General features: G+C 34.9%; 1 protein-coding gene across 1 annotated transcript in view; it reads right to left on the bottom strand.

Moving 5' to 3' along the window:
* Positions 1 to 18,121, bottom strand: part of COL19A1 (collagen type XIX alpha 1 chain) — a 344,672-nt gene that overhangs the window by 143,769 nt on the left and 182,782 nt on the right. The window contains exon 15 of the mRNA XM_010371596.2: positions 5,950 to 6,003. Within this exon, the coding sequence (XP_010369898.2) occupies positions 5,950 to 6,003 (54 nt within the window). The remainder of the gene's footprint in view (positions 1 to 5,949; positions 6,004 to 18,121) is intronic.

Genomic DNA, 18,121 nt, shown 5'->3' with positions numbered 1-18,121 from the left:
TAAAAACAAATAAGCTTAAGGAAAATTTTGCTTAGGTGAGTCCTGTTGTATGTGTTGATTTCATAGAAGCAGTGACTTTGATGCCCTTTTACCTAATGAGATCAATACACCCTTGTACTTACTAAAAACATAATTCACTACTTGTGTTTTCTCAGGTAAAGTATATCAACCAGTTCAGAATCAAACCAAAAGAAAAACCAAGTGTAAATTTTACATGAAAGTCCTGGTAAATTCACACATGATCAGCAGAATTTGTTCATCGAACAAATTTTGAGGTCTCAGCTACTCCACAATGATGACACCAATCTTCATCTCCTTCTTTAAGGAAAAGGCAATAGACTATTCTACCTTGCAGACATTTTTACATACTTAATTTTATTTTCAAGTTAGATCAACACTGGGCCTCAAGCTTCTGGGGCATTATAAAATGGGCATGGACATCTAAATGAAGTAAGATTCAGGTAAAATTTAAATAAAATAGATTCAACAGAGTAGTACCAAAAAAGTCATTTTATCTTAAATATTTTTTCTTGATCAATTAGACATTCTCCTTAATCAAGTACTAATATTCTGAATCTGTATACCTACATTCCCTTCTATAAATATCTTGAGATCACTAGGCTAGGGATGAGAATGATGACCGCAGCTAACACCGACATGGCCTACACCTCATCACAGCCCTGTGGGGTAGGCGTTATTATCATCTCCATTTTCTAAAAGAGGCAAGTGAGGTGCAGAGTGGCTGAGGAATTCACACAAGATCACACAGCTAATAAGCGGTAAAGCTGGGATTTAAATTCAGGCAATCTGGGCCAGGTGCTGTGTGACTCACGTCTGCAAACCCAGCATTTTGGTAGTCCAAGAAAGGTGGATCACCTGAGGTCAGGAGTTTGAGACCAGCCTGACCAACGTGGTGAAACCCCATTTCTACTAAAAATACAAAAATTCGCCGAGCATGGTGCTGCATGTCTGTAATCCCAGCTACTTGGGAGGCTGAGGCAGGAGAATCACTTGAACCCGGGAGGTGGAAGTTGTAGTGAGTCGAGATTGCACCACTGCACTCCAGCCTGGGCAACAAGAGCAAAACTCTGTCTCAAAAATAAATAAATAAATAAATAAAATCCAGGCAATCTGGCCCCAAAGTCTGTGGTGCAACCTGTATGCTAAATTCCAAGTTGCTTGCACCTTAAGATGTAAGTAGACATGCTGCTTGCCCTGCCCTCCTGTACTTTTGTAGGCTCCCAGCTCATGGAGGAAATGTGACCCAGCCCCTTTGCCATCAAGTGTGAGCTGGTGCAAAGAAACACATCTTGATGGGAGCAGGGGTGGGTAGGCAGATGTTCTCTGTGCTGTTTAGAATGCAAGGAATCCTGACTCCAGACACAGCATCAAAGCCAGCTTGGAGCAAGCATTTCAAGGGAAAGTAAAACCTGTACAAAAATGTTGCAAGGAGGCAATCAAGAGGATGGTTGCCCAGAGAGGGGAAAAAGGACAGGCACAGGCAGAGAGGATAAACTGCGAGCAAAATAGGCAGGATAGAGGGGTAAGTTACAGGGAATTTAAAACATACAGTTTCTGCTCAGGATCAAAATTAGGATCCAGCAACGGAGTGCAAGAGTGAGGTATCATCTTGGTCCAACCACACAAACTTCTGTTTGGGGCAGTAACTAGTTGATTCACCAGTAAATGTCTTTTTTTTCAGAGAACTAGAGGAACTTCTTTTAAAAAGACCAGGGTAGCTTCACGTTAACCTTGAGATTATCCAGACATGCATTTAATGTGACTATGAAATGAAAATTGAAGGTTACATAAAAACAATTATTGTTTTCCTTATTTTTGGGGAGAGTCTGTTAGGCACATTAAGAAATCCTACAAGTAAACTACATCTTAAAGGGAATTTTTATAATGCCAGTTCTTTTGCAATGTTTCTTGTTAACATCCATGAACATGCTCTGCTACCTGAAATATTCCACTTTTCACGAAGATACTTCTCTGGGTTTCCACCCAGTTCCTGTCCTTTCCTCTCCACCACATTCTCCATTGTTTGCCTCTCCTTCCTCACAACTCATGCCCTAATTTCCTACATTTTCCTGAGATTTTTGTTTCCAGCGCCCTGCTCACTACTCAACTGAACTTCTCTCCACTGGCACCAATTCCAGCCACTTCTCTTATCCAGCATCACTCCACTTACACTGTTCCAAATTTTAATTCTGCTGAACCCTTCATGAATCTAGAACCGCTCTTCTGTTGACTTCTTGGTCCTGTAGTGGCCAGGTTCTCCCAGCCTTTTTCTGCCTCATGATGGATTAAATCCCCTCTTAACTTCCAGGAAGGTCCCCCACACCCGACGCCATTCTCTTCTCCCTCATTGTGATCTGAAATAGTCTCACCTGTAGCTTAGAGGAAATATTCACATTCATTGAATTCTAAAATCTGTGTGAATACATAAAGGATGTAAGACTAAAAAATATGTCAACCCAACATTTTGCTTGCAGGGCTTCAATAAGATAAAGTAAATAAATAAATAATGGCATATAAAAGATCCAAAAAAGGAAAATCAGGAAGTTGAGAAATAAAAGAACCCATAAATTTCAGATACATATTGTCACAGAACATTGTTAAGGTTAAGAATAGCTTCTAAGTATAAGAAGTCCATTACTTCTACATTTTATTAAATGAACACTTTATAAACTAAGATTTAGCAGCTTAAAGGATAATTTAAAAAATCAAATCAACTAATCAAAATTTCAAACAGAACTTTAGTGTGGTATTTGCAAAAAGATAGTGTTGCTATTATGCTTATAGGAAACTACACACAGAGTTAAAGAGAAAAAGAAAAAGAATTCATCGATCAGAATCCTATGTCTTTAATAATAATAATAGCAATATTAACATGTTTCTATAATGTTTGATAATTATCAAACCATGTTTAAATGTGACACTCACGTTTGAAACTCACCATAATTGTGAGATATTGGTAGAGTAGTAGCTACTACCTATTTAATCATTGAGGAAAATCAACAAGCTAATGATTTGTTTAAAATTAAATGTTCTGTTTTCATTAAAGTCATTATGTCTAGGAATAAAGTGTATAAAACTTCACATATTTTATGTTTCATTTAAATAGACTTAATGACAGTCAATACCTTCTTGGTCAAACACTCATAAACAAAAAACAAGAGTTTTTTTTAACACTGGGTAAATAAAAAATGATTTTAAATTCCTAGATTTTTCTCACTATTGTTTTCTACTGCAAACTTTAGTGAAATAGAAAAATTACTGGTCTTAGCTTTCAGAATGTGCATCTGTATGTATACACACATATGTATATACACAGGCATACACGTACAAGTACATTTACATGTCTGAAACGGTTGAGTACTCCTTAACTATTGAGCTGAGAAGAAATCTTGGCACTCAGGTGGACCTAAATGTAAATATGTAAGAATGCTCATTTTTAAAATTCATTTGCTTCCCATTCAAGTAGCTTATAAAGTAGAATAAATCACTGAGCATCTACGGATATAATCCACATGCATATAATCATTTGTAAATGTGGATAATGTCAATAATACCTGCTCTAGCTACTTCTTTTGATAAATAGGGCATTTGTGAAAGAGCAGTAGCAATAATGACAAACTATGCCTAAAAGTGTCTATAAGTTCTATTACATTCTTTCTTTTTTTTTTTTTTTTTGAGACAGAGTCTCACTCTGTCGCCCAGGCTGGAGTGCAGTGGCCGGATCTCAGCTCACTGCAAGCTCCGCCTCCCTGGTTTACGCCATTCTCCTGCCTCAGCCTCCCGAGTAGCTGGGACTATAGGCGCCCACCACCTCGCCCGGCTAGTTTTTTGTATTTTTAGTAGAGACGGGGTTTCACCGTGTTAGCCAGGATGGTCTGGATCTCCTGACCTCGTGATCCGCCCGTCTCGGCCTCCCAAAGTGCTGGGATTACAGGCTTGAGCCACCGCGCCCGGCACATTCTTTAGTTTCTGGCGTTATGTTACTCTTGATAGAAGATAAAATAAAAGTAATATAAAATTATCTGGACTATACACATTTATAAATGGAGTAAATTAAATAAAATAGTGATTGAACTTTACAATTTGACTAATTTCCTTCATTACTATCATGGAAAATACATGTTTAATTTATTCTTTAATCTACCCTCTTATGAAATGCAAGCTTTGATAGGGTACAATTTTAATTTGAAGCATTATTATTTTTAAAAAGCCTCATTTAAATATTTTTTCAGTTCAGCTAGTATCTAACAAGTCTGTCATAATTATCTTACAAACCGAATCAAGAAATGTGGGTGGGAAGGTGGTAGGGTTCAAATACATTTGTACATGATTTGATTGTCACACTGCAAGGGCATCAATGGTGGGAAAGATGGTAGCTTAGGCTGGTGTTATACAGGGTTGTCAGGCCATGTTCTGTTCAGGATTGATTAACGATTTGAATGAAGACAGAAGATAGGCTTATCAGATTTTACAGCGCATAAAGCTGAGAGATATTTCACTGGAAAACAGGATTCAAATCAGTTTTTAAAAGCAAAAAGCCCCCAAAGAACAGAATGCTACTAGGGATTAAAATCAAGAAAGACGAAATTTAACAAGGACCAGTTCCTACTCTGTGATTCAAAAAGGCAACTGTACAACAACAGGCTGGGTAAATACCTGACTTAACAGCTTTCATTAAAATAAAAAGGTAGAAGCATTTAATTGACCACATGTCAGTACAAGTCAAAAGTACAATACCAGACAAAGAAGCATTGGCTCAACCTTAGGCCATAATAGAAGCACATTGTCTGTGGTATGGGGCGTAGTTGCCTCATTTTACTGTGCCCTAAGTAAGACTACATGTATCCAGTCCCGTTCTTGACACCTCTGGAAAGCCAATGAGTGTTTTCTGGCAAAGATTATTGGCATGTTGGAGAGTCCAGAATCCATATGATAAGAGAACAAGTTAAGATAATTGGTATTTTATTAACTTGATAGAAGGTAAATCTTGGTACAATACACCACTGACCCTCAAATATTTGAAGGACTATAATGTAGTTGAGGAAAGAGACTTATTTTACAGAAGGCAGAACTGGGAATAATAAATGAGAATGTCTAAGAAACACATTTGGGGTTAATAATAAAAGAGAATGTGGGACTAGAGTCAGAAGCTCAAGTTTAGGAAAATCATCTAAACTCTCTAAGTCATGGAATGCTCATCAACAAGGGAACAGAAGTTGACAGAACCTGTGCTATTTAGTACAAAGACTGCCATAAATAAGCATACGAGAAAGGACACACAAGATTTTTTGAGATTTTAAAATGATTTGAAAATGATGATAACAACAGTAAACCACAAGATTTGGGCCCACTGTTCATATGAAGCTGACCAGTTGTCATAACACTGCAGGGCTTCTTTTTACTGGGGAATAATGAAATTGAACTGGACTAGAAACAGGAGGTTATTGCTCTACCACCAATTCCAACAACAACTTATTTGCTACTATTTTGTCTCAGTTGAAGGCAATAAATGGCAATGAAAGGAGAGTTATGAAAAGCCAGTAAAGTCAATAATTTAATTTGGATAAAGAATGTAGTTAACATTCACAACTTTTATGGAATTAATAAAGAGCCTGGACCTCCACGAAGATACTCATCAACTTAATTCAAAAACTAAAAATATGACCAAAGTGCTGTAGATCAAATTAGGGATAATTCATTTTATTCAAACAATACCTCTACACTTGTGCTGCCAATCTTGAAAAATATAGAATTTTCTGAATTGCAAAACCTCTGTCAAAATCTCAAATCTCAAATTTCAGCCTTTGGATAGTTGATACTCTCCATATGCCCATCTGCTTGCTATGTTTCCGTTTCATTTTCATTAGTGTTCTGAAATAAGTAGCTCCTGAGTTAGTAATGCCTACCAGTTGTTCCAAGTTTACTTACCCTCTGACCTTCTTTTCCAGGTGGACCTTGGGGGCCTTGTATCCCCAGGGAACCCTATGAGGAAAAAGAGACACATGTTAATAGACTGTTTCAAGTACACCTGCCCCACAAAGAATGTTGTGAAAATTAATAATTATTGTGTTTATTAAAACAAACTTTTAAAGTAATTTGAGCTCTTTCAAGGTTGAACTATATAATGTATTAACGACGAATTGCCCTTCTTTGACTGGCTTATCTTTGTAGCTAACTCCAGAAAGAAAAAAACGCAGTCCCACACCAGGTGTGAGACCAAATGTTCACTGCCAGTGAAGAATCCCATATGATTGGAACCATGTTACAACAAACCACCATAAATAAGTGGTAACAATATTTCCAAGCAGAAAAAAATACCTCTTTGTACATTTAAACTCTATAAATAAAACTACATTTTTGGCTGAGAGTAGCTTTGTAAGAATATTCTAAGGAAATGCATGATTATGGTGTTGGCTTCAAATATGTGTCTACTCATAACATTGAACTTTTAATATTAAAAATATTATTTACTGCTTTCTCATAATAATATAAAGTGGTAGGGAAAATAAACATCCTTTTTTTCAGATCATAACAAAGTCTTAGGAAATCTCAGGTATTAATCTGGAAGTCAAGTCTCCTGATTCTTATTTTAGACAGAAATTCTTACTCCACATGAAATTAAACATGATGATATTGCCATTTAAAAAGAATTTCAGCAGTTATGACTACTTCTTTCCTGTTGCTTCTTTCTTCCCTAATCAACCATTAAATGTGGCAGATTTTAGTCTTATTTTCTTCTCAGTCCACATTCTCTCACATTGATCTCATACATCTGTGGGTGCTGGATTTTCTAGACCAGCAATGCCCAGATCTACAACTCCAGTTTATCTCTAAGCTGCATTCAGACCCACTACCTGCTTGATGGAACCGCTGCTACCTCACAGGCATCCACAGTTTACCCCATCAAATGCTGAACTCAGGATCCTCCCTCCAAAACTGGATCCTCTTCTACCATGCCCCAAATCAATAAAATCCATACCACACTCTCTTCATGCTCATGCCAGAAATCTAGAACTCATTCTCCACACTCAACTCTCTCAAACTTCTCTCTCACATACAGTTACCAAATCTTGTTGACTTTATCTCCAAGACAGGTTTGGATTCATCCATTTGTCTCCACTCCTACTGCTCCCATGTTCTTGCTTATCTGTAAGAGTTTCCTAGTTGATTCTACACACTGTTCCCTCCATTCACATCACAGCCAAACTGATCCTAAGAAAATCAGGCTTGATCTTCCCTGATTTGCCAGTTGGAGACAATGCCTTATTTCAGTCTCATAGTGCCTTGCACTTGCCCTTTTTCTTTAAAATACTTACCACTAATTCATTTAAGTGATTATTCATGTAATGATTTATTTCTTTCACCAGGCAATAATCTATAATAGAATCTATATCTTATTCATCATGGTATGTGCCTGTTAACGGCCAAATGACAATTCACATTGGGGAACTCATCCACTCTAATGAAAGTTTTTGGATAAAGGCAGTAATTTTCAAAAAGTTTTCCAAATACCCATCATCTATTAAATGCCCTAAATGGTTTGAAATAAATGAAAAATCGGATAATACAAATGCAAATAAATGTAAATTTATTCCCCCTTATTCCAGAAGAAATTCTTGTGTTATCTAATTTTAAAATAATTAAGATTCATTTTTATAATATGACCTTTTTCTAAAAAGTGATGGCTATGTTGAAACTAAAATGCCAGATGTACTCATCATGATCTATAGTTACTTATTATGTATATATTCATTTTTAATTTTTTCATACAAACTAAATTTTCATGAATGTCATACATGCTTAATTTCACCATCTAATTTTATTTTGAATAAAAAAGTGATATATGTATTTTAATTTTTCAATCAGATGGCTTTCATTTGATTAATATTCTCAGAGTTCAGTATAAATTATTGTAACTATATTTTTTAAAGTGTTAGTACAAAAAATTCTGCATATGTCGTCAGTTCTCACAGTTCCCCCAAATCTTTTGTTTACTCCTTCTCCACAATAGTTGAATGAAATTTATATATTTATCACTTTCATTTCTTTTATCTACTTTGGGAGCAATTTAATGTTACAGGGGCATATGGAGCCTATGTTTTATTGATTTAGGAAGGAAAAAAACACAAGGGAAAAGAAGTAATCAGTTCCCTTTGTAGTTAAAAAAACAAACAAACAGCAAAACCTGCCAAATGATATATAATCAAGTAATGTTGGATAATTAGGCCAAGTTTAAAATGGCAAATTCCTAGTGTTTATAAGAAAAACAAATTTTGAAATTCAAATATACCAAGTATTACTTATAATTACAGAGAGTTGTGTCTTTTTTTATGAGACTGACATGATCTTGGCTCTAGATTAAACTCTTCTCTCCTACCCTTAGGACAACTATTATCATTTCATGAATAGTCAAACTAATATATAACATTTTTTATATTCATCCAAATGTTGACAGCTCATTCAGTGTTTTTAAACATGAATTACTAAAACATATACACATCAGGGAGTACACTTAATTCTGAGACACATATAATCGAAAATCTACTCCCTTTACTATTTAAAGAAGTTATGTAGCAAAGTCTACCTAATGCAAGAATATAACATTTGATTTGGAATGTATTTAACAAACTCAAAAAATATTTATGATAACCTTTTGTATGTGAGACTCAAGTAGTCAGATATGACACCAACTCACATACATAAACCACTTACGGGCCTACTAGATGTTATCATGACTCTGATCTCCTCCTCCTCACTTTTGTTAAGTCTAGGACCCAGCTAGGGGTTTGACAAAGATTGAGGAAATTCTTTTTTAATCCTTGATGAATCATTAACTATTTGAATGATCCAAGACCAATTTGTAATTCTAGCCATGTTCTCCTAATCTTTAGAATAGTTTTGAGCATAGTATTCAACATTAGTTGAAATTGACAAAGCAAAAATAATTTTAATATTGTCATTAGTAAAACACAGATCAATCAACTGTAGAACAATACTTTCTATTAGCAAACTGACAAATTAAAATTCTGGCAGGATTATTTATAATGATCCAGGACACTGTTCCTCCCATTTAGTAAAGTCAAACAGTGGATTTATCTATCACTTAGTATGAAAATTACAGACATACTTAACCTCCAGTTTACCTGAATTGAACTTGGATAGAGCTCAGCATTTGTCTCAGAATCCCTCCCACAATTCTTCCTTATTCTGGCTTTGTAAAGGTCATTATGTGTGTGCTTCATTTATCCTTTTAGTTGACCATGAGCTCTAGAGCATTGGTCCCCAACCTTTTCAGCACCAAGGACAAGTTTTGTGGAAGACAATTTTTCCATGAACCCTGATGGGGGCATAGTTTCAGGATGATTCAAGCACATTACATTTTTTTGTGTGTACTTTATTTCTATTATTATTACACTGTAATATATAATGAAATAATTATACACTCACCATAATGTAGAATCAGTGAGAGCCCTGAGGTTGTTTTCCTGCAACTAGACGGTCCCTTCTAGGGGTGATGGGAGACAGTGACAGATCATCAGGCATTAGATTCTCATAAGGAGCACGCAACCTAGATCCCTCACGTGCACAGTTCACAATAGGGTTCATGCTCCTGTGAGAATCTAATGCAGCCACTGATCTGACAGGAGGTGGAGCTCAGGCAGTAACGTGAGCAATGGGGAGTGGCTGTAGATACAGATGAAGCTTGCTAGTCTGTCCACCACTCACCTCCTGCTATGTGGTCCAGTTCCTAACAGGCCACGAACTGGTACTAGTCCTTGTCCTGGGGGTTGGAGACGCCTGCTCTAGAGGATAGAGGCTCATTTCTTTCTATCCTCTGTAACACTTACAGAAGGAACTCAATAAACATTTGGCATATTGTAAAGAAGAAAACACCAAGTTAGAACAATACTGAGTGTTGGTGTTGGAGAAATGACTTCTGCTCTTTATATAATCATTTTTATTTTCAAAACTTGAACTTAAATACCACATTGGAGAACTTTCAATCTTGTCTGTCTTCCTCAGTCTGAAGTGATCATTCTATTCTCTGATGCCTGTGAGTAACACTGCCTTATAGTTCATTTACAAATTAATCATTTACCACTGTAACACCATCTCTGTTGTGGAACTTATTCCAATTTTTGATCAAAACCTGATGTTTTACAGATTTATATAATTTGTCCAATTAGAGAATCATATTCTTAGTTATCTTTATACACACAGCACATTTGCATAACCTGTGGAGTTTTTTCTTCTTCGATTTAATTTGCTGAACAAAAATGCCTATCAATGTTTTCTAATTTTTAATCCACTTAGTTGGCTATAAAAATAACTGTAAATTGAGTTATTTCTAAAACTTTGCACACATACAGATTTATCACTTTTCTGAAAGAGATATTTGAGATTGGATTTAGCATTTTCATGATGTAAACATCTGCAGAGGTTTACATAGGTATTCATTTTCCTTTTAACACAATTCTGGGCATTAAAAATATTGACAAAGAATGGAATTCATAAGGCTGTTACCTCTTTTGGCTAAGATAAAAATAAGCAAAAAATAGTCCAAGCCAGCTAACCATTTTAAGTTCCAGTGGATAGCTATTACAATGTGTTATATCTCACACAGCTCTCTGGACAATCTGCTGATTATTTAAGACAAGTTAGAGCTTATCATCATGGAAGCCCATGTAAATATTTAACTGAGAAATTACTTAGAATTAACTGGTTCAGAACAGAAGTTTGAAGTGTTTAACAAATATAGCAGATGTTTCGTAGAGTTAATAGGGTAGATTAATTACGTATGAACACATTTTCATTTGTGAAAAGAGGCAAGATACATTTATGGCTTCTCAATCAAGAAAAGGAGCTGAAGTGAAAAAGGAAAGTTTCATTTTAAAGCATTACGTGCACTCCCTTGCCAGGAATGTTGCAGTGCATATGATACCTAATACCCACTTCAACAAAAATGTTATGCAAGTGTATTTTAAGTGTTACGATTATTACTTTAGAATATGCTTCATAGACTTGAAACATAAGATTAAGCAGAATCTGCATAAATTCTAAACTACTACTAGAGGATTTTTTGTGTTTCAAATAGAACATATGAAATTCAAATGGAAAACAGAATATATCTGTTTTTACAGAAAATTTTGTGCCTTTAACATGGGAATAACAGGAATAAAGTTTTAAGTTGGAGATATTGGAATGAAATTTTGTTTTACATGTGTACTTTTTTCTCTTGAAAATGAATTGTTCTAGGACACGAAATGAGTTTTATAAAAGAAAAAATGCAAATAAGTAAAAATATATAATATATAGTCTGGTCTCAAGAAGTAATTTTTCTTTTTTTTTAATTTTAACTTTTCTCATGTCTCTATTAGTGCCATAATTTTTTTTTAAACTCTAGAGCAGCCAGAAAGGAAGTGACTTTTATATTAGTTCTGAGAAGTGGAATTTAAGAATGTTTGTGTTAATAAATTAAAGTGTGACCAGCTTTATGTTATTTCATCCAATTATGATAAGAAAAAAAATTTCCTGAGGGTGCATAAGTGTTTAGAAAAGGAATTCTATGTTTATATAAAAGCCTATCTTTTTATCAAAATCAGTAGTCAGTGTGTGCTAGGAAATAGATATCTATGAAACAAGGAACACTAGTGTCTCTTTCACACACTAATAAAGGCCTTGACAAATCTCCCCGGAAGCACTGATAAGAGAGAATAGGAAGAGCTATGCTAGATAGAAAATCTCACGAAATATTCGGGTGGACAAGAATGATTCAATCATTACCAATTGTAGTAAGCCAGTCCTCTAATTGGGTGGACAATTTTATCCTGCCTTCAAAAATTCAAAAATTAGGGGTTACATATAGTGCTTTTAAAACTTAACAATTTCATATGGAGCCCTGAAATCATTCAGACATGGGACACAATGAAATATGATCATTCCATGTGGTTGCAGGAATATTTTAATTATAATCTCTTCCCATGTTTTTTGAACTCAAAAAACTTGTCTTTTTATTATATAGATCCTGAAATAACTTGTTCTCTGTCACTATTGATTAAGCCAATAAAGCTAAAAACATTTTTAATTGAATAATAGAACATAGAGTCTGTGAATCTGGAATGACGTTGTGATATCTGTACTTCTCATAAACGTTCCTCTAAAAATAATTTTTGCTCCTATTATGAGACTTCCCATTTTTTAAGTTGTGTATGTCCTCACTTTCCATGCTGCATATTATCCAGCAGTGTGCCTTGCAGTTAGTAGGTGTCGAATGGATGAATGACTGCTAAGATTCTGATTCTTTGCACTTCTCTTGGTACTTCTGCAGCAGTTAGAATATTAACTGCTATAGCTATGGAAAATCTAATTTAGATAATTATATTCTTCATCTACAAATCCTACTTGATACCAAATAATCCAAGTTATTTTTACTTCTTATGTGGCAGTATTGCAAAATAGATGCTATGCTTACGTTTGGAGGAGTTTGCCCTTCATTAAAAGAAGACATATAACCTGCGTTCCTTAATGTATCTCACATTGATTAGGATTAAATTCTTACTTTCTGAAAAAACAACATGAACAGAAGAGATTAACATATCTATACAAACCATTAATTAATAAAAAAAGAACCAATCAAGTTATTTAATATACTTAAATTGTTTTTAATAATGTAGTTTTAGGTTTGGTAATTATTCTGGGTTTACTTGCACTTATTTATCATAAGCACATTCATATTTTGGTAATTTCATATTTTAAATTATTCTTAACTATGAAAAACGTTGTATAGATTTGTTATATTTTGGTATTAACCTAATAGATGAAATGATTTGATTTCAGTTAACTCTAGGCTCTGTTGACAAGTAAAAAATTAGTAGGTCATGGTCTGTCAAATCCATTTGTATCATCTGTCTTAATGATTTATGCGAGTGGGCATATGATTGACTCCATTTTAATGATTTGTCTGATGATGGTAATAGTCTGAATTTTTGAATTGGCTTTGCCAAAGGTCAGTGACCATGTGGAAACACGGTTCTACTGCAGACGGAAGGAACAATCTATACATATGTGGTTTTAAAATGTCTTCCAATGTTTTTGGAAGAATGGGCAACATGATATACATGTAATTTCAAATTTAATGTCATGGGTAACTTTTGCATTTGGGTTATACAACATAAATGACTAGACCATGGGAAACCTAATCTAGTAATTTTAGGCTTAAAAAATAAATCAGTACAGAGATACTCACATACTACATGAAAGACATAGGTATTTAATGCTGATAACTGTGAAAATGGTTTATACACCATCACTCAAGTTGCAATTGAGTGAGGTGTTGAAAATCAAACATTTAAGAGGAGAAAAATGCTCCATCCTGTAACAAATTTTTCTAAGTTTTAAAAATATAGATGGAAGTATTGTCTCTTTTTAACTTCTTTCTATTGGTCTTCCTCCTTTCTGCCAGAAGCATCCATTTTCTCGGGAGTATTAAGATTGCAATAGTATAAGGATTGTTGAGTTCACACAAGACAATGGTCTGAAAAGTAGGCTCTATTAGGAGAAGAGTGTCTAAATATCAACTGCTTCATCACTACACATCAGGAGATGCTCTCATAGATCCTAGGGCTCAATCATGAATCACAAGGCACAGGGGAAGGAGAAGAGGTAAGTGTAGTTCTACTTAACCAGAAAGGAAACACAGAAAACGTCACTTCCTTCTGCTTTGTTGAATGAAGTTTCAGGAGAAGAATGATAAATAAGGCAGACACCACTATTCTTGTTTTCTGCCTTCTTGGGAACCCAAGACGAAAAAGAATCCATAGGCCTTAGACTTCTCAGCAGCAGCATGTGGTAGAAGACACTCGAGAAAAATCTTTATAATTCTTAGGGAAATAATTTTGCAGCAAGAATTCTATGCTCAGATAAACTATCAATCACGTGTGAAAGTGAAAAAACAAAACAAAACATTTTTAGACGTGTAAAATCCCAGAAGACGTACCTTCCTTTCAAATTTTTTCCATAATTTGTTTAAAGATATGTTCACATAAATGAAGGAGTAAAACCAAGAAATGAGACGACAAGGAAAAGAAGCGGCAGTGGAATCAACTCAGAAAAAAAAAAAAATAAATAAAGGTAGTCACAGAATGGGAATTTTGCAGATGGCTTAGAAAGCTGCCTACAACAGATGGAATAGAAGGTCTGAATGGTACTCTCAGAAAACAAGAAACTCAATGAGAAAATTTGAAAAATAGGGAAGGCAATAACAGGGAAAATAGAAAGAATTAGAAATGCCAGAAAAAAAAACAAACCAAAACAAATGACAAATGTGGAATTTCAAGAAATGGAATGAAAAATCAACAGTATAGACTGAAGAGAAGTAAGAATAGCAAAACACCAGAAAAAAGGTACTCTGGGACTAGAGCTGACTGTAAGCTGAATGAGTCAGTGGTATAGTTAGCCATAGTAAACAAAAGAGCAACATTTGCTAAGATTTTTTCATAAATAAATGCAATGCAAAACAGTTGGTTGTTGGCAACAACGCTCTGAGTCTTTTGCATTTCTATTCGTCTTGTGAGTAAGGCACTAACTGCTCTAGGTTCTGAACTATCTTTATACCTGTAGGGTGGAAACTTAGCCAAAAGGAAATCTGGAGGATTCAAACTTAATTCTGGCTCTGCCAGTTGGATATTCTTATTCCCTTGACATGGTCCTAAATAAAAAAAGTTAAAGACGACTTGGTTTAGTACACTGTTAGCTCAGTATCCTTATGGTTGCCCGCTTGGGCCAAAGTAGGAGACACACTGAGTCTGTTGTAGTTTTATAAAAAATGTCCTTGTCCTTGCTGATGTTCCTGGATTAATGCCTCAAGACAAACAGAAAGGCCAATTCAGAAATGTAGGGAGCAAATCATCTGGCTTTCTAAGATAGACTTGGACGATTTATGGGATCTATTCAGCTGTTTGAGTTTGGGATCCTGGGGGACAGGGTTGAGATCAATAGTGCAGGCTGGCCTCATCTACTTGCTTGGCGTTCTGTTAACAGTAGCCTTTAATTAAATGCTATATGAGACAAATTGAATAGTTTTGGTCACAGTCTCTATTGATAATATTGATCAGAGTGTTAATGGAGTGATATACTCACAAAAAATTTGCCAGACACCAAGACAGTATAGAAATGAAGAATGGATATTGTTGAGAGACAATGGGTCTTTCCCTGAGTCTTTTGTGCTTCTGCATGTCTTATGAGGGAGGTACTAACCACCCTTTTGTTCTGGTCTATCTTTTAAAGGATGTTTATGCTGCAAAGCAAGGGTAGATTTGCTTACTGTTTAGAATGTTAAAGATAATATCTCCCTTTTGGCAAAGGGCAAGTTTGCCTGCAGTCCATTTTTAAAAAATTCAGCTTCCCTACTCTGCTGTGATGCAAACCCACTGAATATGTAGCAGCTACCTGGGTTGTTTCTGGTACCTAGGGGCAAGGGCAACCAAAACAAACATAAGGCTCACGCTGTTTGCTGCCATTAGTAATAATGCCTTTTTCTCTGACTCAGAAGTTTCATGTCTTCTGCCAGGATTGATGAAACTGTGGCAGGCTAAGTTGTTATTATTCAAGTTGGGTAAAATCTCATATCTTTTACAGTTCTTGACACTGGTAAGTCTAATCCTTTCTCTACATTGGGCATGTGTCTGACTTAACTATTCCTTATATTTATTCTCTATCGTTTTAAAATAATGTGATAAAATAGAGGGAATTTAAGGAAAAGAACAATATTATTAAGGAGATAGATATTAGATGGTATACAACTAAAGGAAATAGAATTCCTTAGGAAAGGTAAAAGAGAAAATAACAGAATTTTAGAGTTGAAAAAGACCTTAATAACATTCTGTCTGACCCTTACATATTACTAAGTGATATGCTCAAGGTAAAATAAGTAAATAAATCAAAATAGTTGCATATTGGCCGGGCGCGGTGGCTCAAGCCTGTAATCCCAGCACTTTGGGAGGCCGAGACGGGCGGATCACGAGGTCAGGAGATCGAGACCATCCTGGCTAACACAGTGAAACCCCGTCTCTACTAAAAAAAAAAATACAAAAAACTAGCCGGATGAGGTGGCGGGCGCCTGTAGTCCCAGCTACTGGGGAGGCTGAGGCAGGAGAATGGCGTGAACCCGGGAGGCGGATTTCGCAGTGTGCCGAGATCCGGCCACTGCACTCCAGCCTGGGCGACAGAGCGAGACTCTGCCTCAAAAAAAAAAAAAAACCAAAAAACAAAATAGTTGCATATTTAAGGATAGAATCTGGTTTCCTGGCCTTATATTCAGTGTTTCTCTATTTTGCAAAAGATGACTTTAGTAATGGGTTAAGCTATATAAAGCTTTTGTTCACGTCTGCAGAATAATGAACAGATAATAGGAGTCTTTAATTAAGGAGATAATTCCTGTTTCCCACAAAAAGCATGACTTTCAAATTGATCAAAAATAATCAGGGGTAGTAAGTGACATCAAGACTGTTATTGCTGAAAATTTTTAATATGGGAGAAGGTGACCACCTGTCCTAAATTAATTAGGTTTGGTAGCTAGAAAGAAGGAATCGCCTCCTCACTATGATATCCAAGTACGTTACGTTACAGTTTTCTGCAGATATTTTCACTGTAGGATTGGATGATATTTTACTTTAATAATATGTTTGTCAGTGAAAAATATTTATTTCCTCTACCTATGAAGAAGATATATTTATTGAGTACCTATACTACATCAAGTACTTTTAGTCTCTGGGGATACAGTTGTAAATAAGATAGACATGGTTCCTATCCTCATGAAGGTTATACTGGTTGTAAAGGGAACACTTAGAATTCAGTTTATAGTTAACAGTTTTCTTAAGATGAAGGTATTCTACCCATAAAAACCCTGCAATTTTATAAAAGTGCTCTTTAAACATTTGTCAGCAATTATTTCATAAAGTACTTTAGGTTCATTGCTACTGATATTTTTGCCATTCACATTTAGCATATTAACTAACAATAACAACAATAGCTAAGAGTTAAATAGTATTTACTAGAAGCCAGGCATTGTTCTAAAATCTTTACATATATTAACTCACTTAATCATCACTACAACACTATGCAATAGGAAATATTAGTATCCCATTTTATAGATGACACAGAAAGGTCAAGAAACATGGTCAGGTTCAAACTCAGGTAGCCTGGTTCTTTGATCTGTATAATTCCTGAGCTAAGCTGCATGGGTTTTTGGTTTGTTAAAATCAGTTAATTGGAATTAATATAATTCTAATCCTTTTTAGAGACCAATCATTTTTTAGTTCCATTTAATATATCAATATAAGGCATTACCAAAAGATTTTTAAATGCTTAGAATATAATTGAATTAAACTAATTTTAATGTAGATTTATGGCTGAAATAAATATATGCTTTGCTGCATATAATTTTTCAAAAGGCTTACCCATTTTATAATTTTCTAATGGCAGTTAAAATACATTTTAATTTATTTTTCCAGATTGCTAAATATTTCAACATGAAATAAAATAACTCTTTTGTAGAAGTCACAAATTGTCAATGCATAGCACTTTTAGGAAAGAAAGTTTTACTGATTGGGGTTTAAAATGCATAATTTGGACTTTTGATGAAAACAATTTAAAATGCCTTTTGAAACAGAAGCAAACTATAAACAGAAGGGCAGAAGGAGCTGTTCTCAAATTATTCATCTAATGAAAGAGATATAAATCACCTCCATGTCGAACGAACCAACTGTAAGTTCTTCCAAAACATAAATCTTCCCTGAGGCTAAAACATAAATATTTCCAGGGCTTTAAGCATCAACTCACCAGTATTTCTTCACAGAGTAGATAAAAATAGCTTTGTAATATAGAAAAATAACTTATATTTTAATCAACTAATTCCCTTACATGTCTTTTGCCCACAAATTAAAGAAAAAAGGACTGATTTTTAAAAATATTTCAACTGCCTTCTTTCTACTGGCAGATTAGTACCTCAGAAATCCCAATACTGAGTTGGATCACTGGTTTCAGAAAACTAACAATGAACTAAATATAAATTATGCAACTTTAGAAAACTAATAGTGTTGAT

Source organism: Rhinopithecus roxellana, chromosome 4 (genome assembly GCF_007565055.1).
Source record: "Rhinopithecus roxellana isolate Shanxi Qingling chromosome 4, ASM756505v1, whole genome shotgun sequence".
NCBI lineage: Eukaryota > Metazoa > Chordata > Mammalia > Primates > Cercopithecidae > Rhinopithecus > Rhinopithecus roxellana.
Note: the sequence above shows the minus strand (reverse complement) of the source record. Positions and strands in the feature narration are given on the sequence as shown.